Here is a 27,865-nt window from a genome sequence, read left to right on the forward strand (position 1 = left end):
GGGCTGTCATTAACGTGTTCCTTCACTCTCTCTCTCCCTCCCTCTCTCTCTCTCTCTTTCACTTTCTCTCTCTCTGTCTCTCTCTCTCTCTCTCTCACTTTCTCTCTCTCTCTTTCACTTTCTCTCTCTCTCTCTCTCACTTTCTCTCTCTCTTTCACTTTCTCTCTCTCTCTCTCTCTGTCTCTCTCTCTCTGTCTCTCTCTCTCTCTCTCTCTCTCTCTCTCTCTCTCTCTCTCTCTCTCTCTCACACAGACTAAAGGAGGCTGTTTTTAACCGGACCTGCAATATCACTGAAACCCCTGGTGAATTGAAGTGAACTGTGGGCAATATCTATCAACAGATTAACTTTCCAAAATCTCTTCTTGGGGGGGCTTTTTCGGCAAAATGAACAGACAGGATTTGATGCTGTTTCAGTGTGTGCTCCTATTGTGCCTGGGTGCCTGTCTAAGCCAAAGGGACTGCACTGGCACGGACTGCCCTGTACTGTATAACTGCATTGAGGAGGTCCTGGAGAAGGGTGCTTGCTGTTCTACCTGTGTAAACACAGGATGTGCCTGTGAGGGTTACCAGTACTATGACTGTGTCAACGCCGGGTTCCAAAACGGGAAAGTTGCCGAAGGACAGTCTTACTTTGTGGATTTCGGAAGCACGGAGTGCTCTTGTCCACAGGGAGGTGGCAAAATCAGTTGCCGTTTTATCCCGTGCCCAGAAATTCCGGCCAACTGTGTGGAGATTTCGCAACCTGCAGATGGATGTCCGGAGTGCACGCGCATCGGCTGCGTCCATGACAACCAGAAGTACGAGGCCGGCCACTCCTTCCAAATGGATCCGTGTACGGTGTGTCACTGCCCGAACAATGGCGGCCGCCTAATGTGTTCCCCCGTCCCCGACTGTGACCCGAGGGAGGTAAAGAAACCCATGTTAACAGCGACCACAGAGTATAACAATCCCCTCAGGGACAGCAACCACCTGCATGACAACAGACAAACAAGCCCACTAGAACCACTTTCCAAACTGCACAAGATGACTCCCAGACCCAGTAACACCCTACCTCTCTATAAAGAGGGCCCACACACCCAGGGTGAAGAGGAAGATTATCCAGACTATGCACCGGCTAATCCCACAACCACTAGTCCACAAGACCCGGCCCAACCGATGGGATCTACCACTGCCTCACCAGTCCTCTCTGAGTCCAGCTCTCCTTATGGCATTGTTGATGATGACAAGCAGGAGCTGAGAGAGAGACTGGGTACGTATGATCAGGAGAGGCAAGAAGAGGCTCCTGAGATTCCCCGTCACACGGGTGAGACCACCTCAAGAGCCCAGGGGGAAACAACAACAACAACAACCACCACCACACAGGAAGTCACCTCAGAGAGTCACACGCATCAACAGGAAGCGGATGCAAGGCACAGCATGCGTCACAGTGACAGACACGGAGCGATGGAGGACACAACACACACTGCCCATGCTGAACAGGAAGTGAGGGACAATGTCCATCATGAACATAGAGGAAGTCATAGCGGCCATGATTCGGGTCATGTGTCCCCGAGCTATGGGAGACATGAGAAGCCCTCTGAGGAGCCCAGACAGCCCCAAGATAAACAGGCGCAGGTGTCCAGCCCCACGGTGAAGTTCAGCCCCACCAGCAGAGCTCCAATGAAGATGAGGGAGGAGCTAGACCACCTGCCCAAGAGACAGCCCCAGACCCTGTCCAACTACCAAGACCAGAATGAGGAGAGAAACAACAACAAGGGTAAGTCATAACCAAAACTCTGTATGGAACAATGTTTTATATTATGAATCCTTCCTTATTGATATAGTAACACATGTTGATAATCGTAGCCAGCTGTCATTTTAACATTTTATTTATTCATACTCAGAAATGGTAACTACATTAATCTCTATTGAATGGTTTGTATACCCCATTTAATGTAATTAACCCCAGTGTGTTACAACATCGTACCTTGTTCCTGTCATGTTGTGTTCAGTGTAAGAAGTGTTAATCAGTCTACCTGTATATGCTAGCTGGCCCTGGTCCAGGAAAAACTATGGTTCATGGAAAGTGTATGGTCCCTAGATAGCCTTTTCCTTTCCTGCTCACTGGAGGTACAGTAAGAGATTACAACTCTTATGGGAATTCTTTGAAACACACACCCATCATTTCCCGAGTCTTTTGTTAATTTTGTCAGAAAGAGATTTCCTGTGACATCATAACCAAATGACTTCTGACAGATTTGCCTGTTTAGTTTGATTCAAAGCAGAAACGTACGAGTTACAGTAAGGTGGCGCTTTCCTGTCAACTTCTTTCTGGCATCCGTCCTTCTTGTCCGTCCTCATCCGTGGTTTTCCTGACCACTACTCTGTCTCTGTGCCGTACAGTTTGTGTCTCTGATTTGTGATTACCAGGGCTTTCTCAGAGATACCTGCTGTCCACCCACGGGGCATAGACACAGCAGGTTCTGAGATGGAGAACAGATGATGGAGAGATTGAAGGGATGTCTGGAGGATGAGTTAAGACCACGTTATTAGAGTAGTACTCATATCTACTTACTTTGAGAGTGAGGTTAGCTCATGTTCATAGATTTCTGTGATTGCCCAACTATAATTGAATATGCCACAATATGGTGCTCGTGTGTTTCATAATCTTCTTATGAAATCTAGGTTTTCCCCCTCTGGAAAAAAAAACGCTCAATTAGACCATGAGATTTCAACAGAGCTCATGGCTTAATGGCTCGAATAATATACAGTATTTGTTACAGTGAACACAGCAAACAGTGACTGAAAGGGATTATCCTTCTTATTTCCTCAACACTGAATTACAGTGCAAATTGGGTCAAAACTCTTGGACTTTGGTTTATAAGTAGGTGATATGGGACAAACAGTAATCTATAGATGTTCCCACCCCATGGCTGGTCAACCTGCTTTACTACACTATGGCTGTTGAGACCTGTTCGGGTTTTTTCTCTCCTTTCAGCACCTGGCCTCCATAGGAATGTATAGTATGCATGGATGCATGGGCTGTTTCTTTGGGAGTCGACACAGGAGGTACCTGTCTTCTACAGGAGGTACCTGTCTTCTACATTCCATACAGCAAGGCTGGATGGATCAACTCTGGACTCATAAGGGTAAAAAGAAAGAGCTGGTTTGAGTCAGAGGCATTGCTGTTGATCACTCTCACAGTTTGTTTACAAGAGCGAAGCCAAGGTCAAGTTGTAGCAAAAACACCTGGTTTTGATTGTTGCCTGTGAACCCCCAACCTGCCTCGAATTCAACTCATAGATTTGTCTTGGGAGATGTCCTCAACTGTTTTCCACGCTGCATATCAAGAGTATTAGGATATAGTCCAAGCATGCAGTTGTAGATTACCCCTTCACGCTGGGTATAGTGAGGAAGTTGGAGTTTATCTCTTCACTGACTGCCTCACTCTCTCAGTGTCTCTGTCCCCCAGAGCAGCTCCCTCACGGGCCTGGCTACTGTCCAGCCCCCTGGACCAAACTGACACTGTTAAAGTTCACTGGTGAGCGGTGAGGGTCACTGGGTGAGGGGGAGAGTTCCATAATGGTGACATCCATAAGTACAGGAAGAGTCACAGCCGATAAGGTCCTGGAGTAATGCCTGTTATCAAGGCCATTAGTGGGGGATGCCAGAATCACTTGGAGAGGAAAGGAGAAAGCATGCGCTACAAAAACACAGCCATTTTTCACTGCACATACAGCAAATGGAACGAGTTTTCTGCCCAAGATAAATGGTTTCTTTTCTTTTTTCCTCCTTAGACGATAACTCCCTCTATCTACCCCCTCCCTCTATCAGACTGTTAGCTGGGTTTTAAGGCCTTCCAAGGCTGTCCTGGAGCTGGTATAGGATTTCTTGGGGGTTGTAGCTGAAAACAGCATAATACCCATGTGATGAATGAGACCACTGTTGTGACCTGATTGCCAGACACTACACTCAGCTCCCTGGCGAGCTGGTGTGATTACTCCTCTCCCGGGAGGCAGTGGGCCCGGTAATTACTTGGAGCTGAGGTATACCTCCACACTCACCCGTTCATCAAGGAACCACTCTGCCTACTCAAACAAGCTGGATTTTGAGAAAAACATGTAAGACATGATACACAGAAGTTGAAGCAGACCAGTGGAGGCTGGTGGAGGAAGAAATCGGAGGATGTGGAATGGTATCAAACACATACGTAACTCTCTATCGTCCACCAGGTCAGCTTGGCCACTTCTTAGATGAGATGGATGTCCTTCTCAGCTTCTTCCCTGAGGACAGCACATCGCTCACACTACTGGATGACTTCAACATCCAGTCAGAGAAGCTTCACTCATCTGGAGTACATGACCTTCTCTCCTCCTTCGGCCTTACCCAGTCACACTCTCCTCAGACTCATAAGGCGGGCAATTAGCTCGACCTTGTCTTCACCAGATCCTCCCATACCTCCAACCTTACTGTTACCCCTCTTCCAGTTTCTGATCATCATTTTGTATCCTTCTCCCTTCCCCTCAAATCCACCTCTGCCCAGTCAGTCTCTACTCACACTGTATCCTCTCGTCGTAACCTGCGTACCCTCTCCCTCACCGCTCTCTCTTCCTCTATCTTATCCTCCCTACCCTCTATTGAATCCTTCTCCCTTCTATCCACTGATGCAGCCTCCTCCACCCTCCTGTCCACTTTTTACTCATCCTTCAACTCTCTCTGTCCACTGACCTCAAAGCCAGCACGATCTTCTCCACATGCTCCTTGGCTGTCTGAAACCCTGCAAGCTTGTAGAATAGGGCTCTGGGCAGCTGAGAGGAAAACCAGCCTCCCTGATGACATAAAACCTTATCTCTCTCTCCTCCTCAACTACACCTCATCTGCATCAGCTGCTAAAGCTCCTCTGCCTCTGACCCAAGGAAACTGTTCTCCACATTTTCCTCACTCCTCAACCCACCTCCTCCCCCTCCTCCCTCCTCCCTGTCTGCGGATGACTTTGTCACCTACTTTGAAAAGAAGGTTGATGACATTAGCAGCTCTTTCTCTCTACCTCTCTCCAACACTGCTACCTCGTCTCCCAAACCCACTGCGCTACACTTGGTCTTTGATTTATCAGCTCTTTCGCCCCTCTCCCCTGATGATATTCTAAAACTGGTCATATCCAAGCGGGCAACCACCTGCCCCCTCGATCCTATCCCCTCCCCCTTTCTCCAATCCATCTCCAAAGACCTCCTTCTGTTCCTTACCACCTTAATCAATTCCTCTCTATCCACAGGATCTGTCCCAGCTGCCTTTAAGACAGCCAGAGTCAAGCCTCTTCTCAAGAAACCAACTCTTGACCCATCTGTGGTCCATAACTACAGACCGGTATCCCTTCTCTCCTTCTTATCTAAAACCCTTGAACATGCTGTCTCTAACCAACTGTCTCACTATCCTTCAGAACAACCTCCTTGACCCTCACCAATCCGGCTTTAAGGCTAGGCACTCTACTGAGACTGCTCTCCTTGCTGTCATGGAGGCCCTCCACTCTGCTCAAGCTTCCTCCCTCTCCTTTGTTCTCATTCTTCTGGACCTGTCTGCTGCATTCGACACAGTAAACCACCCGATCCTTCTCTCCACCCTCTCAAAACTGGGCATATCTGGCTCTGTACTCTCCTGGTTTGCATCCTACCTGGCCGATCGCTCTTTCCAGGTGACGTGGAGAGGATCGCTGTCTGTCTGGTATTCAATCACCCCAAATTCTCCCATGTTACCCCCCTCCTTCGCACCCTTCACTGGCTCCTGGTAGCAGCTCACGTCCGATTCAAGACCCTGATGCTCGCATACCGGGCAGGAAAGGGAAGAGCCCCTCCCTGCTTGCAAGCAATGGTCAGCTCCCAAACCCCTGCCGATCACTCTGCACTTCCACCTCAGCTGGCCGCCTGGCACCGCCGCCTCTACGTGGATGCAGCAGCCGCGCTACTCGATTACGGCTTTTCACTGTCCTGGCGCCCCGCTGGTGGGACGAGCTTCCCACTGCTGTCAGGACTGCAGAGTCACTACCTATCTTCTGCTGTTGATGAAGACCAATCTCTTCAGGCTACATCTTGACTGTCCCTCCTAAAGACCTCTTCATCCCCACTACCCCCCTGTACAGTTTCTCTACTGTAAATAAATTAATAAAAAATAAAAAATAATAATAATTCTTCCTTCTTCTAGCATTGTGACTGCCAATAACCCCTGGTCCTACCATAGATTACTATTTCTTATAATGACTGATGGATAGATGATTCACTTAGACAAATGTATTTGTTGTAAGTCGCTTTGGATAAAGGCGTCTGCTAAATGCCATAAATGTAATGTAAATGTACATAACTCATAAAAGTACATAAAGTGGTATCAAACACATCTCAAGTGTTTTGCCACTACTCTAGTTACTATCTGGCTTGTGTCAGAGGTACATTAGGAGTTAGGAGGTCTGTTAGGAGATGTTTTTTTTATTTTTTTTTATCACCCCCGCTGTCACAACTTGTAGCATATGGGAGTGGAGTTAGCAGATATATAATTTTCATGAGGATGAAAAGGGCAAATTCCAGACCTCGCCACATAAGGGCTCATGTCTACTAATCTGGATGAGTTTGGGGTTGGTTCATTCTGACCAATCTGGGGTGTTTTCCGGGTCATTACCAGGAATTCAGGCATATCTCATTATTGCAACATGCCCTTTCCTGAAGACCGGCAAACAGATCCACAAACCCACTCATGGTTACAAATATAAAACCAACAAGGCCATATGCTAAAAAACAAGTTGTAAAATAAAACATACAGTTATAAGTAGCAAGAGCATGGTGATAAATAACAGCAGAATGACATCCCTGCCTCTTCTATCCATCTGCACCACGGTCACTGAAATCATGGTTAAGCCAAATGACTCGTAGCTATTTCCAAACAAACCATAAGTGTGTTCCCTTTGGCTAAAGATTAGATGTTATGCTCAATTACCCTTCAGTGGTGTGTCATGATCTGGCACTTACACATTAGTAATGGGCTAGAAACCGCTTAACTCCATTACTACGCAATTATGAAGTAATTACTAGTGTTCTACTGTATATAACAGCTTGTTAATACAGTGTTGTTACTGAAGTAATTACTGGAATTACTACACAGGTATTTGGGCAACCTGTTGTGATTAGATCAGATTAGAATGTTTCACCTGTGGAACTGCTAATGAACAATTTCCTGTAACCTGAAGTAGTTTGCGATAAACCAACAGGAAATGGGTCCTCACTTTGGAGTTAATTAGAGAGCTGTTCAGGGTGTGTTTCACATTTTACCAATTGACCCAACATGTATGGAAAATGTCCAAAGGGGATCTACTCTTGAAATACAGATTTGCATTTAGAAACTATTTAAAATTGACTAAATCAATGAGTCTATTGAGTAATACTAACAAAAAATTAAATAAACAAACCCTGGGGCTACAATGGGAGGAAGATGTTTACCTTCAGACGATCAGACCCTGTGAATCGTACCCTGAAGGAAAGAATGCCAGATCACCAGAGCCAATCAGTAACTGCAGAACACCATATAGGCGGGAGGAAGGGGCACGCTCCAGTGTGTGTTTGTGCTTCATGCTGGTCGTCCAGCCACAGGGAAATCTAACGGGATTGGAGGTTAGGTTACTGAGTTCACTGAGACGGATCACACGTGTCCCTCAGCTTCAGCTTTGTGTCAAGGAGATTAGAATAATGGCGGTCAATACACTGCCTTACCCTAACGTAACCTGAATCCCTAAATGTGATTCAGCTGGGATGGGAGTGAAGTCATAGAGATAGGGTCCTCCCTGTTAGGTCATGGCCAGCTGTTGTTGAACAGTTCAAGCATGGCATCCAGGACACGTCGTGATGGTGTTATTTTCAACTAGACAGGACGATCTCTACAGATATGATGGCAGAGGTCAAAGGTGTAAACACGATGATTCTGTGTGTAGGTACAGTCGGAGAGAGCTCATCCGTCACCTCAGGAGCGTGTGTTTTAGCTTAGCGGGCTGAGAAAATGCATTCATGTTTCCCAACTCTTTGAGGGAGTCCATTCATTTCATTTGTGTGGATGGAAACTCCACCTGTACTGTAAATCAATTGCACGTCCGTAAAGGGGATGATACATTAGTTTTCATTAGTCTGAAGGTGAAACATGCAACAGCGGTGCCGATTTATGTTCGTTCAGGACGTGTCAGAAGCTGTTCTACTCTTGTTGTTGTCCCAGACTCACATTACAGAGGAGGGAGATGTGACTCCCGTCTGACTGACAAGTGTAATGACAGGCCAAGTGAAGAGAGATGTACCTCGAAGCAGACATCGAGCCCACCTCCACTACCCTCTTGCAAACATTATAAATCAGGCAGAGTGGGTTATTATTACACCCTGGAATTCATATTTGTTTTGCTCACCTAATTAAAAGGTCCGTCGAAGAGATGTGGATTGTTCAGAGACATGGTCCAGTTACCCCAGGTAATTGTTTCAAGGCCATCACTGTACGGTCGCTATTTAAGAGAAAATAAATGGCCTTCCAAAGTGGAACTGTTTGTCCTGTAGTTTATCCACTGGCTCACTTGTAAGAGCCGTCCGACGGTACAGAAACACAACGAACATATGGGGGGCCGTTCTGTACAATGATGAGAGAACTCATTCCACCAGGAGAAAATTAATACTGTAGGATGCCAATGATGAAGGATGATGTTCTGTCTTGAACTAACAACCAAATACAAGCAGGTTCAAAGAAGCTCGTCAGACTGCAAGACTGGGACAGATACAGTAGGTACACATCAAAGACTCGTTGCCTCTTCTAAGGTTTTAAATCTTCTCAACCTATAAATTATGCAGCAGTGCAGCCGTTTCAATGCTCACAACCACCGGCTTGGTGTTCGTATGAACAGATATGTCAAAGAGAGGGGGCCACTTTTTTTTTTTTTGTGAAAACTAAATAAAGTTAATCACAAAGGGAGTAAAGTTCAAGTGTGATAATGACATGATAGAGTACGAACCTCTTCTGTTGCTCGGATATTCATTTTTCTCAGAATCATGTTTGATTATTTTTCTGTGATACTACACAAACTTTTTTCTGTTCTCATTTGATCTGTTTTATGGCTGGTTCTTGCTTTGGCCTCATGCAAGGATTCATTTTGCTGTGAGTGGAGCTTAATTATCTGGAATTGGATAAAGATTTCCACTTGGCACTTCTTTCTCCACCACCTCCAGCTGCTCATGTTGTTAAATCAAGTGCTAAATTCTAATCAGGCAACTTATAAGAGGCAAATTAAAGTTTAAAAGGTTTCTACAAATTGTGCGTCAAGTCAGTTTAGAGCTGCCTTGGCAGTGTAAAGGACCACAGACATGAACATCTTTGGAACTTTATTCAACTCTGGAACTCTATAACACTGTTTTGGTGTTCAACACGCATGAAACACTCCACGCCTGCTGCCTGCAAATATACTGTGACAACGAAATCTCTCCATAGCATGACTACTCATCATCTGACGTGTTACAGGTCCCGTCCATTTCATATGCAAATGTACGCCCACATTTATTGGTCTGGTTATTAGGTTTGAACACACACGGTAGTATATCTTCATCCCGGGGGCTCGTGTTCAGTACGGTACTGCAGTGCAAGAGGCACAAATCATAGTTGGAATGTGCTGACCTGAAGTCGTAGTCATGCAACGAACTGAGCAGCCTGAGAATAATTTGCCCTAAATCAGATGATCTGTTTTTTTCCTTCGGCCTGTTCCGTGTACCGCGAGGACGGAGTGATAATTTGTTGCTCCTTCCTCTGCTCCAACACTGATTAGCAAAAAAAAATAAAATTGGAGGCATATTCTGGAGGGTATTTTATAGTCTAAGGTTTCATCGTGGTCTCTGCCAGGGGAACAGAGAGAATGGTCGGGAGCTGGAAAGAATAACATAATTTGTTCCTGATGCTTTTGAACGTGTGTTCACCGAAAGCACATTTAGGGCTAAGCTAAAGGTCCAGTATGTAACATTCAAGCTTTCTGGACGCTTCCTAATGGGTGTAATGACTATGTATAATCGCTAGCGATCAGGGAATGAGATCCTTTTAAAGAAATACTTCATTTACGAATGTTGTTTTGCTGTGTCCTACCTGACACTTGGTTTGTATCCAAACATGTTGTTACTGGCCAGGGGTGTTTTAGGGGAGTGGACTCTTCTGTCTCTGGTGACTGCCTCTTCGAATCATGCGCATGCAGGAACACAACACCTAATACCCAAAACTAAAAGTAAATTTCAGGGGATTATTTTATTATTAGGGAAGATGGTGTTGTTTGGAACTTCAAACTGAATTTCGGGCAGTGGTCACAGGTTGCCAACAGACTTACACCCTGCTCCTTTAATGTATCTAATGCAGTTGGCAAGCTGACATGCAGATTCACTTTCCATAAACATCTCCCTCTCTTTCTTGCATTTTCTTTTTTGAATCTTAGACCTGTTAGACCTTGCTTGTCACATATTATTCTCATTTCATGTCTCCTCACATTTAATTCTCATCTGCGTGTGTGTGTGTGTGTGTGTGTGTGTGTGTGTGTGTGTGTGTGTGTGTGTGTGTGTGTGTGTGTGTGTGTCATCGTGTAGTGTCTGCCAAGGAGCTGGTGGAGGTCTGCTGTGGGACAGGGGAGAAGTGGGCCTCAGCCAATGGGCACTGCAACAACATGGAGCTTCCCAGAGAAGACAGAGACTCCATCTGTCGGTACGACCATGGAGGGAGGCTGTAGAGCTCTGCAGACGCCCGTTGACTTTATTCTGTATTAGTACAGCTTAAGTGGCTGTCTATGTTTGTTTTAGGGTTAGCCAACTTGTCATTGTAGCTGTAGGGAGTATTGACGGTTTTACTGTTGAAACATTTAAGTTTCATTTGTGTAATTGTCAGCTTTACTGGTGTTACTTTACGAGTCTATGTCCTTGTTATTGTGAATCATGAGTCATTTCAATGAAACGTTTGTGGTTTTGAATGTAAAATTCAATCAGCGATTTTTGTTTAACCGCTCCAGTATTAATACCATTTGTTTTCTGAGAATAACATTACACTGTACACGTTTTAATGTTTTCCTTTCTGACAGTGGAATTTTAGTTCGGCTCCTAACAATCCTTGACAATGCTGGCTTCTCTGTCTAACCCTAATTCATTTTCAAAGAAGAGGTTTTGAAACATTTGAGACAGTTATGTAGTAGAACCGGTGGGAGGAATAGCTGGCTGTGCCAGTGTTGTTGTAAGAGTACAGTTACAGTAAAAACACTGCTGCAGACTGTGTATCTATCTCTTCTTTCCAGGACTGCCCAGAGACAATGCTGTTTGGGCTCCGTGAAAGAGAGCAAGTGTTTCTCTGGAATATACGCAGCTAAACAAGGAGCAGCCTGCGATGGAGGCACCAGCGACCAATGTGGAGATGACTCCTTCAAGGTCAGTAACCGCGACCCAGATCCCTGAGTGGGCCGTTGCCGGGACCAGACGGAGTACAGCCCACTCGAATGATTTGAAGTCACCTGTGGAACAAATTAACGCTGCTCTAAAACATGAATATTGCAGTAGCAATTTTCTGGATAGGATTCACAGAACACACACGGTGAGCTATAACAAACCCCTCCCCAGATTCAGACTGTCCTAGGCATTAGCAGATGAAGACCACATCAATAAAGGAAAACCGAATCCCCTCGTGATTCAATTACTGTTATTCAATTTAGATCATGTTTCAGGTCCAGGGAAGACCAAAGGTTCCCACAGCGTTATGGCTCATGAAAAGAGACCACAGCACTTGGAGATGTCTCGAGCTGTATTTACCAGGCTCGCTACATCAATAGCTTGGACTCTCTAGTATTTTGGAAACATTTGAATGCTATTTGATATGACCGAAAATAGAGCCATACACTGTAGCTCGTGATCTGTTACGGTTGTCAGTGAGAGTCAAATCATCGTGACGTAGTGTGGAATTAACCCCGTATTAACCCCGAGTTTCAGAGTTTCGTTCACCGCCATCTGACCTCTGTTACAGGAAGTACCCTGAACCCTCAGAGCAGCATGGGGCCATTGTAGACTTAAAGCTCTACTTTTCAGACGTTAAATACAGGCTTTCACCACCCTACTATGGGCTGCACATAACTCAGGCTATATAATACCGCTGCACAGTCAGCCACACTATATCACAATGGCAACTATTTCAGTTTTTATGGTTTGCTGTACCCCCATGGAGTCTTAACAATCTCCTGCAGAGAGCTGGACAGAGAGAGAGAGAGAGAGAGAGAGAGAGAGAGAGAGAGAGAGAGAGAGAGAGAGAGGACGGGGGTAATAAAGGAGGAGTTTTGAGTTGTAACTTCTACCTTCTTTAAGGTTTAAAGATACTCCCAAATGTTACATGAATGAAATGAACAGTGTTTTAACCCTATGTCGTCTTCGGGGTTTGTCACATTTTCAGGGATTTACAAACAGTGAACGTACAAATGGTTTCGCCTGGACGGTTGCCCCATTGCAGCTTTACCCCCCTCCCTGGTTCCATATGATCCTGTGTTTCCTCTGACCGCTGGCCTGGAGGATATTGAAGTAATTCGGCCTGTTGATGTTAATCTATCCACCCTACAGGAGTGCTGTAGCTGCTGCTCTCTGGGGCTGCACTTCCGCAGAGAGGGCCACCCCTGCGAAGCCCACAAGTACCTGGGCAAACCCTGCAGCCAGGTCTTCCTCACCTGCTGCGAAGGGGAGGAGGGGAAGCAGGGGGAGCAGGGGGAGCAGAGGGAGCAGGGGGAGCAGGGGGAGCAGGGGGAGCAGGGGGAGGGAGATGCCTGGTACACCCTCAGAGAGAGGCCCACGCTGGACCCCGCTGCCCTGCCAACGAGAGGTAGAGTAACACACACCACACACACACCGTTGCGCACTCCACTGCCAACACACTACACACACCACACACACACCCACGCCTACTGCACTGCCAACATTCTACACACACCACACACACACCCACGCCCACTGCACTGCCAACATTCTACACACACCACACACACACCCTTGCCCACTCCACTGCCAACACACTACACACACCACACACACACCCACGCCCACTGCACTGCCAACATTCTACACACACCACACACACACCCACGCCCACTGCACTGCCAACACACTACACACACACATCACCACATTTCCAAAAAGAGGTAATGTAATACACACCACCGTACTGCCAAACAAAGGCACTGACTTACACAAAATACAGCCTCTGCCCCTTCCTGATAAAGAGAGGTTTTGTAGTGAAGTGTTCCTGTTTGAGCTGCTTCCTACTGGCCTGCCTGAGTACAGTTTGGTACTACTGTAAACCCTCTAGAGAACCCTTTTGGGTTCCATGTAGAACATTTTGGGTTCCATTAGGAACCCTTTCTACAGAGGTGGTTCTACATGGAACCCAAAATGATTCTACATGGAACCCAAAAGGGTTCTCCAAAGGGTTCTTGCACAGGGACAGCTGAAAAAGCCTGTTCTCTTTAGTATCCCAGTGCCTTGCTTAACTACTACTTGACCCCGCAGTACTGGGATTACTGTTCCAACAGATTTTGGCAGTGATGCACTAGTAGCAAAGGTCATTGTGGTCTGGTGACATGGGAATAGTCATATATTGTATTCATTGAATTGTGCATGTGTATAAATGAATCATAACAACCTTGGTTGTTGAATATTTGGGGTTTGGTCGGAATAGTTTCAAACAATAACACAACATCCGACGTTGTGTTGAATTCTGCCTGGCGGGTGACAGCCTTCTCTCTCTCTCCCTCCCCCCCCCCCCCCCCCCCCCCCCCCCCTCGTAGTATCAGACAGCCCCTTCCCAAAAGAGGCCTTCTCCATCGGGGATGAGCAGGACTCGGAGAACACGGTGGAGGGTCCTCCAGAGGTGGAGGATGTGGATGAGTGCCAGGTGTACCAGGGCACCCTCTGCCACCACAGGTGTATCAACACCCCGGGCTCCTTCAGGTGCGCCTGCTTCCCTGGCTATGTGCTGCAGCAGGACGCCAGCAGCTGTACACCAGGTAATGTCTACATCAAATGTATCGATTCACAGATACTATGAAATACTGTCCATGTGTATGAACACATGTGTATGTGTGTTTACCTCTGAGCCAGGTAAAAGTGTCTCTCACCGCCATTCACACAGTAGTATTAACCACATGACAAATAACATCCCGGTGTTCTCGATGTCCTGCCAGGTCCGATTTGTCTAAATTTGTCCACACATTTCTATCCTGTTCTGGTTCGACAGTTCCTTCCTTCCTTCCTTCCTTCCTGTTCTCTCTGATTCAGACTGGTAATTGTTATCCAGATAGCAGACTGGGATGAACTGATTCAGACTGGTAATTGTTATCCAGATAGCAGACTGGGATGAACTCATTCAGACTGGTAATTGTTATCCAGATAGCAGACTGGGATTAACTCATTCAGACTGGTAATTGTTATCCAGATAGCAGACTGGGATGAACTCATTCAGACTGGTAATTGTTATCCAGATATCAGACTGGGATGAACTGATTCAGACTGGTAATTGTTATCCAGATATCAGACTGGGATGAACTGATTCAGACTGGTAATTGTTATCCAGATAGCAGACTGGGATGAACTGATTCAGACTGGTAATTGTTATCCAGACTGGGATGAACTGATTCAGACTGGTAATTGTTATCCAGATATCAGACTGGGATGAACTGATTCAGACTGGTAATTGTTATCCAGATATCAGACTGGGATGAACTGATTCAGACTGGTAATTGTTATCCAGATAGCAGACTGGGATGAACTCATTCAGACTGGTAATTGTTATCCAGATATCAGACTGGGATGAACTGATTCAGACTGGTAATTGTTATCCAGATAGCAGACTGGGATGAACTCATTCAGACTGGTAATTGTTATCCAGATATCAGACTGGGATGAACTCATTCAGACTGGTAATTGTTATCCAGATATCAGACTGGGATGAACTGATTCAGACTGGTAATTGTTATCCAGATATCAGACTGGGATGAACTCATTCAGACTGGTAATTGTTATCCAGATATCAGACTGGGATGAACTCCCTCCCTTCACCTCATTATTCCATTGTTGACAAAGCTTGCCAGTTACGTTTTTTTTGGAATGAAAGAGACGAATAGTTGATAGTCTCATATTTTTGATATATGGCCACTCTTTATAGACCTCATAAACGTTATCTTCAGGTCTTATAAACATACTGTAAGCTTGGCTCCTTTGCAGAATACCAGACCCTTATCAAAAGTGGCTTTCACCCATACAAGCTTGTTTCAACAGGCATCTAACGTGAGGCCTATTTTCAGTAAATTATAGTGAAGGCTGAGTCTCACTAATAAAAAAATGTGTTTGTCTGCAGGCAATGTCTTTTCCTGCTGCACCTCAATCTCTACCAGGGAACTTTCATCTGTCGTGTCCTAGCCTCATATTTGTGGATGAATGAAGGCATTCACAAGTTTCTCCAAAACAGCTAAGATTGGAGGAGATGACTTGATGAGGAGTTTAAAGGGGTTGTTAGGTACTATGTAATTAGTATTTTCTGTGATGAGTTGATCCCCGTGTTTTGACAGAGACGATGGATGAGGAAAACCGACTGAGAGAGGATGACAGGCCAGCGGTTGAGTCTACCTCCACATCACCTCCCACCACTCAGCCCCCCACCACTCAGCCCCCTGTCCAACACAACCCTTGTGAAGGTGAGGAAAACCTGACTCGAGGGTTGGGGGGGGGGGGGGGCGGGGGGGGGCGGCGGGCAACTCTAGACCTGGCAAGCCAAGACGTCTGCTGTTTTTTCATCCTTACCTTTTAATCAGTGACTGGAATCACTGTCAGGAAGTGGCCAATTAAGACCAGCAGAGAAACACCAAACAGGAGACAGCGCGGCCATGGATTGGCTTGTCATCTTATATACATGTCATCATACATCTGCTTCATTGTCCGTGTCCATACTGTGTGTGAATTGTGTTGTTAATGTCACGTACGTAAGTATCCAGATCGTATCAAAGGTCATGAAGCTGCTTTGTGTGTTCAGAAGTAGCCAGGCATCCCCATTATTTCCGTTACACAGTCAGAATTATTATATTTAGTTGGGGTGTACTTGTTTGGCTGTAATTCCAGGGTGGGGTCCCATCTCAGGGGGCCAGAAGGAGGAAATACAATACCACCAGGTCAAGGGTCAAAGTAGAAACAGGAAATGAGCAGGGATACAGTGAATCAGTCAGTGTTCATCACTCATGTGCAGAGCCAGAGACCTTGCCCCTGTGACATGTGTCATCCTGACTGTTGTTGTGTTGTGGTATGGTGTGGTGTGGCGTTGTGTTGTGTTGTGTTGTGTTGTGTTGTGTTGTGTTGTGTTGTGTTGTGTTGTGTTGTCATGTATTTGGTTGCTTTCCCTCTCCCTCTCCATACAGGAAATGGCCCCTGTATGCAACAGTGCACCCCAGTGGCCGGAAGGCCTCAATGCTCCTGTTTCACAGGCTTCTCTCTGATGTCTGATGGCCAGTCCTGTGAGGGTAAGGAAAAACAGAAGTCATAATGATGTTCAGTTGGGATTGACCAAAAGAGATCTGCCTTGAGGTTCCCTCAAATGTAGTTATCACAAACCACAAAATAATCCCAGTAGGGCTTGCACCAACCCTCACACCACCTCCGGCACACACAAACTCATTCCTCATTTCCCCTGTTCTGAGAGCCCAGAGAAGCCTGGTTCCAGTCTGGCAGACACTCTGAATGTCTGCCAGCCTCCCCTGCCAGTCTGCCCATCAGCCTCCCTCTGTCTCCCTCCAGTCTCCCCCAAGTCTCTCCCTCTGTCTCCCTCCAGCCTCCCCCCTCTTGTCTCCCCCCTTACCCCCACCCCAGTCTCCCCCTCTGTCTCCCTCCAGCCTCCCCCCTCTTGTCTCCCCCCTTACCCCCCCCAGTCTCCCCCTCTGTCTCCCTCCAGCCTCCCTTCTGTCTCCCTCTGTCTCCCTCCAGTCTCCCCTCTGTCTCCCCCCTTACCCCCCTCAGTCTCCTTCCCTGTCTCCCCCCTTACCCCCGCCCCAGTCTCCCTCGAGTCTCTCCCCAGCCCCCCCCTGTCTCCCCCCTTAGCCCCCCCCCCCCAGTCTCCCTCCAGTCTCTCCTCAGCCCCCCCCCCCCGTCTCCCCCCCTAGCCCCCCCCCCCCCGTCTCCCTCCAGTGCCTCCAGAGCTGTTGTGTACCAGAGCTCTAATCCCCTTTCCTCATATTAACACAGAGGAGGAGACGGACGGTTGGCGACAAACAAGAGGTCTACTCAGAAAGGGAGCCTCCACTATCGGATTATGTGTGTGTTTATCTATGGGATCATCTCGCACTGTACCTACCACAGGTCATCCATTACACTGGTTAAGATTTCCACCATCTCATACAAAAATGGGATTGTGTGTTTCTTATCATAAAGCTGTAGCTGAAAGCTGAGCTACAGTGTACGTGTGAATCATCTCATTGAAAGCGTAGCTTCACATGCTGTACTGTACTTCATACACTGAGATTGCTCTGATTTCACATTCAAAGGCTTAGCTTGTGTAGCTCCTGCCTGCCTGGTGGTAGTGTTCTGTGGTGACAGATCTCTCTTTGTGTGGGACTTATACCCAGTGGCTGTGCCCCCAATTTTCTCTCCCTGTAGAGGGCAAGGCCAGCCTGTTTAATCTGGCTGGGACTGTCACTGAGAATTACACTGAGAATTACCTTCTCCCTCTCTCCCTCTTTCTTTGTTTTACACTTTCACACACTCTGCTTCCCTTCTCTCTCTCTCTCCCCATGTCGCTCCCTTGCTTTGTCTTTCTTGCTCGCTCTTGTCGTTTTACTTTCTTTCATACACCCTTGTTTTCTTTTACTCTCCCCCCTGTGTTTTCTCTCTACCAACCATCCCTCTTCCATCCTCTTTCTTTCTCTCTCTCTCTCTTTCTTTCTTTCTCTCTCTCTCTCTCTCTCTCTCTCTCTCTCTCTCTCTCTCTCTCATGCTTCTCCCTCTCTTTCCTCACAGACGTTAACGAGTGTGTGATGTCCGCCCGCGTCTGTCAGCCAAACGAGAACTGTGTGAACACCGCTGGGAGCTTTGTGTGTCAGAGGCCGATCACCTGTCCTCTGGGTTACCAGGCCAACAACGACATCTGCGAAGGTACGACACACAATCATTCACACTCTGCAGCACACCACCAAAAGAACTCGCACTAGTCACCTATTCAGTGGCTGCGACTCTTAGCAACACAACAACAACTCTTGTTTTGTTGAACATTCACAATCTGAGGAAAGCAGCACATTGTTCAGACTTACAATCACAGTTGCCACCCCGGGGAGTCGGGGCTGCCAGTGGGTCTTGATACTATACCTCACAGAGGCCAAGAGTCAAGGAATCATTTCACCACGGAGCACACAAACAAGAGTGTATGTGATCAAATTACAGAGCAGGGGAGTTGCACTAGGTCGTAGTGTTTCGTGTGTGTGCGTACTCTCACAAGGAAGAGCTGACTTGTGTTTATGTAGGTGGAGCACAGCTCAGAAACCCAGAAGAAAACCTCGCAGCGTTTCTCGTTATTTCCGTAGCCCGCACTCTGGCACAGTGCGCACTACGCAGGGCTCTCACACAAAGCCAGCGTGATGGGGGACCTCTGAGACAAGGCTGTTTACTGCAGCAGATAGATGGGTCTCCATGGGCCCAGACAGAGGGCATTTAGAGGCACTACAGCTGCTCCCGGCCTGGGCGTGAATGAAATCAAAAGAGCCTTTTAAAGACGAGACTCATAACAGCTGCCGCTTCAGACAGCGAGTTTAGGAGTGTGGACGCAGCGCCCCTCTAAGTTGTGTCAGCAATTCCCTGGCCGTTTCTAACACCGTCCCCTCACATCTCTCTCAGATGAAACGAGCTCCCTGCACAAGGGCTGAATTCCCCTCCCGCGTCTCACAAACAGAGCAACTGAATCTGAATTAGTGAATTCTCGGTCCCATTGCTTTACACTAGGAGGAGATCCCCTACCCAATTTCATAGAGGATAATTCAATCCCCTGCACAGGGAGACTGAACTCCCTGCCCTTTCCTGAACGTTGAGCCAGTTCCCTCCTTGATTTGCCACAAGCCAATTACCGTCCTATTGCTTTGACTGGGAGTGAAGTCGCTGCCAATCTCGCACACATTTATCCTGCTCCCTGGCTGCCTTCTCCGGCTCGGTCTCTGTCTCTGTACAGTGTGTCTCCGTCTGTCAGGGCTCAGTCAGCCCATGCCAGCTGTGCCAGACTTGTGTCAGGAACAGGATGTTTAATGAGTGTCTGCTAGTTAAAGCCCTGCTCTGCTCTGCCCTGCTCAGGGGCTGTGGCTCTCTGGAGGTGGAGGGTTTAGGACGCGGCAGATGAATTGAATTTCCCGACAGTGATGGTACAGCTACAGTATGTGTGTGTGTGTGTGTGTGTGTGTGTGTGTGTGTGTGTGTGTGTGTGTGTGTTTATAAACAAAATTCCAAAGGGCCTAAAAACCCCACATCAGATGGATGTCGCACCCCTGAATATACTGCCAGTGTTTATGGGGAAACACAGCTAAGAGTATAATTAGTACTTTAACTTGATGTCTGACTTATGCTGTGATATCAAAGAACATGGAGTTCTGGGTTGGTGAGACAGTGGTAAGGGGATAACAGTGTTCTCTGTAGTGGTGAGAACCTGACTGGCAAACACTGCAGGTGGTTTACCAAAAACTGGTACAAACACACACACACACACACACACACACACACACACACACACACACACACACACACCAACACACACACACACACACACACACACCAACACACACACACACACACACACACACACCAACACACCAACACACACACACCAACACACACACACACACACACAGGCGGCAGAGAGCAGAGGTTGGCTCTCTAAGCTGTGTTTATGACCGATATGATTTCCCTGCAGCGATGAGGCTTCACACACCAGCAGATGTGTCAGGATGATGGGCAGGCGGGTATTCCCCAGGAGACAGGTGGAGGTGTGCTCTGGAGGGGGACTCAGTGCACCGAACACAACTGTCAGAAACACATAAACAGATCAGGGAAACTAATGCATATCAGTGTCTTCTGACTCACTGGAGGTATTCATCATGTAGAAATAATACGCTGTAGGCCTATCTGTTGTAATGCTACACTGTAATGATGAAGATGATTGGTAGTGGAAAATTCCTAAGATGTTCTCAGAAGCTGGTGTGCAAGTGTTTTACTACTGATTGTTTTCTTAGAGGGGAGGGAGAGTGTTGACGTACGACAGATGTAAAATGATTTATCTGGTTGGTCAGATGAGCCGTAGCCATCAACCCTGTCCTTAAGCCACAGTGCCACCCAGTGGTGATAGCAGGTATTACCCTCCAAAAAGGCTTACAAGCTGTGACACGGTTTCCATTCCAAGCAACCCATCTGGGACAATAGATATCAAACAGATGTATTCATATCTCATATCACAAGTTGTCACAATTGAGGTTTTGCTTCCAACCTGCTCACTCATGTGTCTCTCTCTGTCCACAGACATTGATGAGTGTGCCCAAAGGACTGATAACTGTGGCCTCGGCTTTGACTGCGTGAACACAGAGGGCTCGTTCAGGTGTGACACCAAACCCCGCTGCTCCACGGGCTTCATCCAGGACGGCCACGGGAACTGCATTGGTAAGAGTTGGAGGACTGTTTGGACATAAAAGCATAAAAGAGACTAAACCAATCGCACCACAGCGACCCTTACAACTAGAACAGACACCTCCATTAAACCAGCAAACCATTCAATCCCTCCCAGAGAAATAGGCAACAGAATCCCACACGGTTGCGTCGACACTCAGTGCCAGTGACGCAAAGGTTAAATGCCACACGTGTGGGTTGGGACGAAGCTCAGGGAAGGGTACAGAGGAGGTAAATGCCACACAGACGGGGGATCAAAAGGGGATGCAGCGTGGAGCGTAGCGGGCTGCAGTGGGGCGGATGAAAGCCAACCCCCCTGTCCTCCTACAGTACATACTGATGCTGTGGAATTAGCCCCCAGGGACGGGAACTGAGGCATGTCGAGGCACCTCTCTGCCCACTGTTAAAAAAAGGTGTAAAAGGCATGGTTTTGAAAATGAGAAAATAGAGGAAAAACACACACACACACACACACACACACACACACACACACTCACACACTCACACATCAGACAACAAAATGACCAAGAGGAATGCGAGTGTGTGATGTCTACGTTCCTTTGAATTAACAGTGTGACTAAAGGCTATCTCTCTCTCTCTCTCTCTCTCTCTCTCTCTCTCTCTCTCTGTCTCTCTCTATTCCTTTTCTTGCCTTGTCTTTCTGTAATCCTTTATTTTGCTCTCTGTCCCTCCATCCCCCTCTCTCTCTCTCTCTCTCTCTCTCTCTCTGTGTCACTCCGTCCCTTTCTCTCTCTCTCTACATCCCGCTGTGTCTCTCCCTCGCTCCCTCCCTCCCTCCGGCCCTCCCTCCTTCTCCCCTCCCTCTGTGTTAAGACATTGATGAGTGTGCCAGTGGGGGCCAGACCTGCAGTTCTGGCTTCAACTGTGTCAACACCGTGGGATCCTACAGCTGCCAGCGCAAGATCATCATCTGCACCCGCGGCTACCACGCCAGCCCTGACGGAACCAGGTGTATAGGTAAGAGCCCGCTGCGGAGGGAGGACACAGGTGGAACAGGTACCGCCGCAAGGACCGTTCTAGTTAACTTCTGTGTGTGTGTCTCTCTCTCTCTGTCTCTCTGTCTTGTCTCTCCTGTGTCCAGATGTGGATGAGTGCCAGACGGCACTGCATCGCTGTGGCGAGGGACAGATCTGCCACAACCTGCCCGGGTCATACCGCTGTGACTGCCAGACAGGCTACCAGTATGACATGTTCAGGAAGACGTGTGTGGGTATGTACTGGACACGGGCCCAAAAGAGGAAGTTCATGCATTGCTTACTGCTTGTTGTAAACTCTCTTGTTCTCTCTCTCTCTCTGTCTCTCTGTCTCGCTCGCTCTCTCTCTCCCTTACTCTCTCTCTCTCTCTCCCCCTCCCCCTCTCCCTCTCTCCCTCCCCCTCCCCCTCTCTCTCCCCCTCTCCCCCCCCTCTCTCTCTCCCATCCCTCTCTCCCTCCCTCCCCCTCTCCCTCCCTCCCTCCCCCCTCTCTCTCTCCCTCCCTCTCTCCCTCCCTCTCCCTCCCTCCCCCTCTCTCTCCCTCTCTCCCTCCCTCTCATGCTCAGTGGGTTAGTATTCTATAGTAGTGTAGAGCTGCTGCAGCGTCCCAGGTCCTCGTGCAGCAGCCTTATCTCCTGCTGTTCCACGGGGCTGCAGATACTGCAGATGAGGACAGTGAGCTGATACACTCTGTTGTGACTCTAATAATAATGGACTCCAGTGGAGTGTTTAGACTATCAGCAGGCAGCTGGTCCTCCCACTTCACACCCCTATTCACACACTGACATGCACACACACACGCACGCATACACACACACACACACACACAGTCAGACACACACACACACACACACACACATAGACAGACAGACAGACACACACACACACTCACACAGACAGAGAGACACACACACACCCCTCGCACACACACACACACACACACACACACACACACACACACACACACACGCACACGCACACACACGCATACCACAGGAGTAACACCTCTTCCTCCTCTCTCCTCAGATGTGAATGAGTGTTGGCGCTACCCGGGCCGCCTGTGTGCCCAGACCTGTGAGAACACCCCAGGCTCCTATCAGTGCTCCTGTACTGCTGGTTTCAGCTTATCCAGCGATGGCAGGAACTGTGAAGGTGTGTGTGTGTGTGTGTGTGTGTGTGTGTGTGTGTGTGTGTGTGTACTTGTGTGTGTGTGTGTACTTGTGTGTTTGTGCTTGTGTGTGTGTGTGTGTGTGTTTGCTTGTGTGTGTGTGCTTGTGTGTGTGTGTGTGTGTGTGTGCTTGTGCGTGCATGTGTGTGCGTGCGTGTGTGTGTTGTGTACTCTTAAGGTACAACAGTGTATTATACACCCCCAGCGGGACAGAAGAGGCTTTTGTTTCCACCATCACACCTCTGCCTCCTCTGGGTGGAGGACTCCCTGAGGTCTGGCTCATAGAACAGTCGGCCATGTTGGCGGAGAGAGAGAGGGTGACACACCGTATGCGTACCCGCTGGGTGACGCATTGTGTGACATCATAGAGGGGACAGCGTCGCCCTTTGACGTGCAGAGACGTTTTTTTTAAAGCCACCGCACAGAGTTTCCCCCATCGGAGGATCAGAGCGGAACCTACGCTGCGTTATGCGGCCAGGGCTCGTTGAAAACAGAGGGTGCAGGTAAAATCCCCTGAGCTGAATGTGACAGTAATGAGCTCTAATCTTTGATCTCCTGTAGATGTGAATGAGTGTTTAACCAACCCGTGCAGCCAGGAATGTGCCAACCTCTACGGCTCCTACCAGTGTTACTGCACACAGGGCTATTACCTCAGAGAGGACGGAATAACCTGTGACGGTAAAACACATTTTATATCACACACTGTCCTCTGCTTATTACACTGTTACACCATGTCTATTACATGTGTATTACCTGAGTGTCCAGTGTATATCAAATCAAACTGTATTCGTCACGTACATCGCATACAGCCGTAATTGACATCGTGAAATGCTTTGGGATCTTGCTCCTCGCTCAACAACAACAGTCAGTAACAATCAACAAGTCAACAATACAATATAATATATACAGTATATATAGTATACTGAATGTGTGCTCGTCCCACAGACATTGACGAGTGTTCCCAGAGCATTGGCCACCTGTGTTCCTTTAAGTGTGTGAACGTCCCTGGCAGCTACCAGTGTGCCTGTCCAGAGCACGGCTACTCCATGTCCCCCAATGGACGCTCCTGTCAAGGTGAGGACAGCGCACATACAGTACCAGTCACACACACACACACACACACACACACACACATACAGGACCAGTCAAAGGTTTGGACACACCTTGCCAAGAGTGTGCAAAGCTGTCATCAAAGCAAAAGGCGGCTACTTTGAAGAATCTAAAACATAAAACATATTCTGGTTTGTTTAACACTTTTTTGTTGACTACATAATTCCATATGTGTTCCTTCATTTTGATGTCTTCAATATTAATCTATAACGTAGAAAAGAATAAAAAATAAAGAAAAACCATTGAATGAGAAGGTGTGTCCAAACCTTTGACTGGTACTGTACGTTACGCTACGATGTACACAAGACGCCCACACACTGATTCAAGCTTCCTGCATGGGCTGTTTTATTACCCCACAACATTTTGACCTTCATCTGGTCTTTACCCGGCAAATTTATTCTGCCCTCATCCCGCTCCACTAATTGTAGATTAGTGTGTCTCCCAGGGCTTTTAAAGTGCCACACTCTATTATGTATGTATATTTGTAACTGTCGTTACATTGAGCCAGAGTCTATTCCACAGCAGGACCGGTGTTACTTGTATTTGACCCAGTGTGGAATGCGGCCCAAACGGGCTCTTCTTCTCGGTCTAAAATTTACAAGCCAATCCACTTGGGTTTAATTCCACCGTTAGACTGTGTTACGCTGCTGTCGTGTGTGTGAGCTGACTCTGGTTTGGGTCACAGATATAGACGAGTGTTCCATCGGGGCCCATAACTGTTCGTTGGCGGAGACGTGCTACAACATCCAGGGAGACTACCGCTGTCTGTCCTTCAGCTGTCCACAGAACTACCGCAAAGTGTCCGACACGTGAGTTATTTCAACCAGTCACCTGTCTGCTCCACTAGGATACGCCAGCATTCAATTAAGCAGCATTCAGCGTTGAATTAGGTTTTTAAATTAACGTGGCGAGAAAGAGTTGTTTAACTGAAGTAGTTGTAAACAAATGAGAAAACCTCTTTTGACACTTGCATATGGCTGCCCTGTTTTTCTTTTTGAGAAGTTGTTCCAAAAGCCGTAAGAACAGTAGCATAGACATTTACACTAGCAGTTTCATGTTGCCCTTTGGGACGAGCCAACAGTGTTTTCTTGATTCTCTGAAAGTTCAAAGTTCTTTTGAGGTTCTGCTCATATCCAGCGGAGCAGAAGGCATAAGGAACAATGTTTCCCTTGAGGGAGATGTGTCAGGCGCTGTAATTTGATCAAAGCCCTCAAACAAAAAGGCCACAGTGAACACAGGCCAGAATCATAACATATGATATGAGTCATGGAAACTGCCAGGAAAATGATCATTTTTATGGTTATTTTACCTCTTTTTCTAATATGTCCTATCTATAAAATTACCCTTTTATTTCACATGTATTGCTCTAGTAATTCTCAGATTATCTGGCTGAACTGTAAGAGACTAAACTTAGATGAATTATATGTTTTTGGTCTGTTGACTCCACATCCAATACTGTTCCTCCAGCCGCTGTGAGAGAATCAGCTGTCCCAACTTCATGGACTGTCAGAACTCTCCTTTGAGGATCACCTACTACCACCTGAGCTTCCAGACCAACATCATCCTCCCCGCCCAGATCTTCCGCATAGGCCCCTCCCCCGCATACTCGGGAGACAACGTCATCATCAGCATCACCCAGGGCAACAAGGAGAACTACTTTAGCACGCGGAAGCTGAACACCTACACAGGCGCGGTGTACCTGCACCGGCAGGTGCGCGAGCCCACGGACTTCCTGATCGATGTGGAGATGAAGCTGTGGAGACAGGGTACCTTCACCACCTTTCAGGCCAGGATCTACGTCTTCATCACCAGCAACTCACTGTAACAGACTGACCCCCCCCCCCCTCCCCCCCCAAAGGACAGTACGGTGACAGTTTAACTGAAGTGGTTTGATAAAATCACGATTTAGCCTAACACTGACATAAGAATGGCCGACATCTGTCATGACACTAATTTTCGGTCCACCATTTTGTTTACAGTTTGGTTTATCATAACAGACTGTTGTGATACTCTGTCGTGATGACACGTTTTGAGAGATGCCAGTTTTATGATGATGTTATAAACGTGTTATGTCAGGCCCCTTGAATTAAAGTGTTCCCATTTAAATCATCAGATCCATCTTACAGAACTGGTAACTGGAACAGTTAATAAACTATATTATGACAGGTGACGTCTGGTCTTCAACATACCCCTGTCGGTGTTACTGTACATACTGATATCCTTTCGGTCTAGCAGATGTTTGTTCAGCTTTATGCCACACTGATGATAGCGCTAGTGCTTGGAGTGTGATTTCCTCGCCACACAAAGACAGGATGTGTTGTCAGTAAAGGAGCAATAATATCAGTGCCACACTCCAAACATAATTTGATCTTTCTGTCTCCCCTGAGCTGCTGTTCCCTATTGTCTCTTGAATAATTGTATACCACTATGCTAATTTAATACTACAGTATATAATAACATGTATTTGTACCTCTTGTATTCAGACACATTATGAATGGATGTATCATATTTTTCTGTCGGTTTCATAAGCTGCAAATATTATTTTTAGTAAAAACTAAAACTGCACACAATGTGTCTGTGTCTCGATGGCCTGTAATATCTACTTTATCTGGTGAGCAGATCTGGGCTTCATGGCACGGTGGGAGGAGAATGAATGATGTGATGTATGTTGTAATAACCATTTATCAAGCCATCATGCAGGGTGATTATTAAAGGGATAGTTCTACAAAATCACATATTTGGTTCCTTACCCTGAAATTAATTTATGGACAAAGACAGGCTTCAATCAACACTTTGCCTCTGTTTATCTGGGCACTGTAACTAACAATTAATTGTTAGCATTTTTTATCAAAAGCCAAATATGTGATTTTGGAATTTGGGTGAACTATTCCATTAGGCGTTTATTGGGTGGCAATTACTACAAAACAAAAAAAAACATAAACCAAATGAATTCTGCTCTTACAAATGATTTTATTGTTGGAGCAATTGAGTCGTCATTTATTTTCTGTAACCAGTAAGTTAACTTGTTAGCTTGTTAACTTGTTAGCCCTCTGGGTGAAGTGGTTACAGTGTATGGAGCCTCCGTGTCAGAACATGTCATACAGCAAATATACATGCCTATTTACATACCTGTTCACACCACCTCACTAGTGAGATCACCACCAGAGAGGGGCCTTCATTTATTTACACCGACAATGAAAAACATGTGTTTTATGATACCTATTAAAAGCAATGATAATAACATGTTGTGAAATGGCTTCAGGCTTATAAAAACAGGAAATTATCCTATCATATAATAATTATTCATCACTTTAAGTAGCAGGTTACAGTAGATTTAATTGCTTTTTCCTCAACCTCAACTTTGATATTTTACCACTTTTTGAAGGAGTAACACCCCCATCTACAGGATATAATGCATTCTACGCCATTGACTCTTGACAGTTGAAACAATTCTCCAACTATTGTTCTATGAAACACAGCCGACTACACTCGTCTTTTTTCACCCCTATTATTCATAAGGTCAAAGTACAGAATTCCCATCAATTCTCTGGAAAGTAGGACGAATATGACTGGATTATAATGTTATAAAATGGAGACCGCAAAAGAAGATAGAAAGATAGCCCTCTTTTTTATTAGCTGTAGTCTGAGCTAAGGTCATCTCCTTCGTTAGCCCTGGGCTCTGGGGACCTCCCTCACCATTGTAAACATCGGAAAGGGTGTGAGTGGGTCCCTGACAACTGTATTGATGTCTCTTGCACATCCAAACAGTGCTCTGTGCCAACTATCTGTTCAGTAGAATGAGTTATATTGCCAAAGGTCATGACAAGAAAAGAATCAAAATGACATTTTGTTTTCCACTCTTGCTTGTCTAATTTTAGTCCAGAGTCCTTA

General features: G+C 46.8%; 1 protein-coding gene across 1 annotated transcript; it reads left to right on the forward strand.

Annotated features, from left to right (window-relative positions):
- Positions 1-384: 384 nt before the first annotated feature.
- Positions 385-27,004, forward strand: LOC310808066 (fibulin-2-like; the record flags this gene model as incomplete). Its single annotated transcript, XM_083674767.1, has 16 exons — positions 385-1,756; positions 10,602-10,716; positions 11,297-11,426; positions 12,600-12,855; positions 13,817-14,035; positions 15,596-15,721; positions 16,436-16,537; positions 18,027-18,161; positions 20,559-20,696; positions 21,537-21,680; positions 21,805-21,933; positions 22,723-22,848; positions 23,426-23,542; positions 23,810-23,938; positions 24,660-24,783; positions 25,442-27,004. 16 exons carry the CDS (start codon positions 385-387, stop codon positions 25,797-25,799), a joined length of 3,720 nt encoding a protein of 1,239 aa, XP_083530893.1. The 3' UTR covers positions 25,800-27,004.
- Positions 27,005-27,865: the final 861 nt, after the last annotated feature.

Source organism: Argentina silus, assembly GCF_951799395.1.
Source record: "Argentina silus genome assembly, chromosome: 8".
NCBI classification, from domain to species: Eukaryota; Metazoa; Chordata; class Actinopteri; order Argentiniformes; family Argentinidae; genus Argentina; species Argentina silus.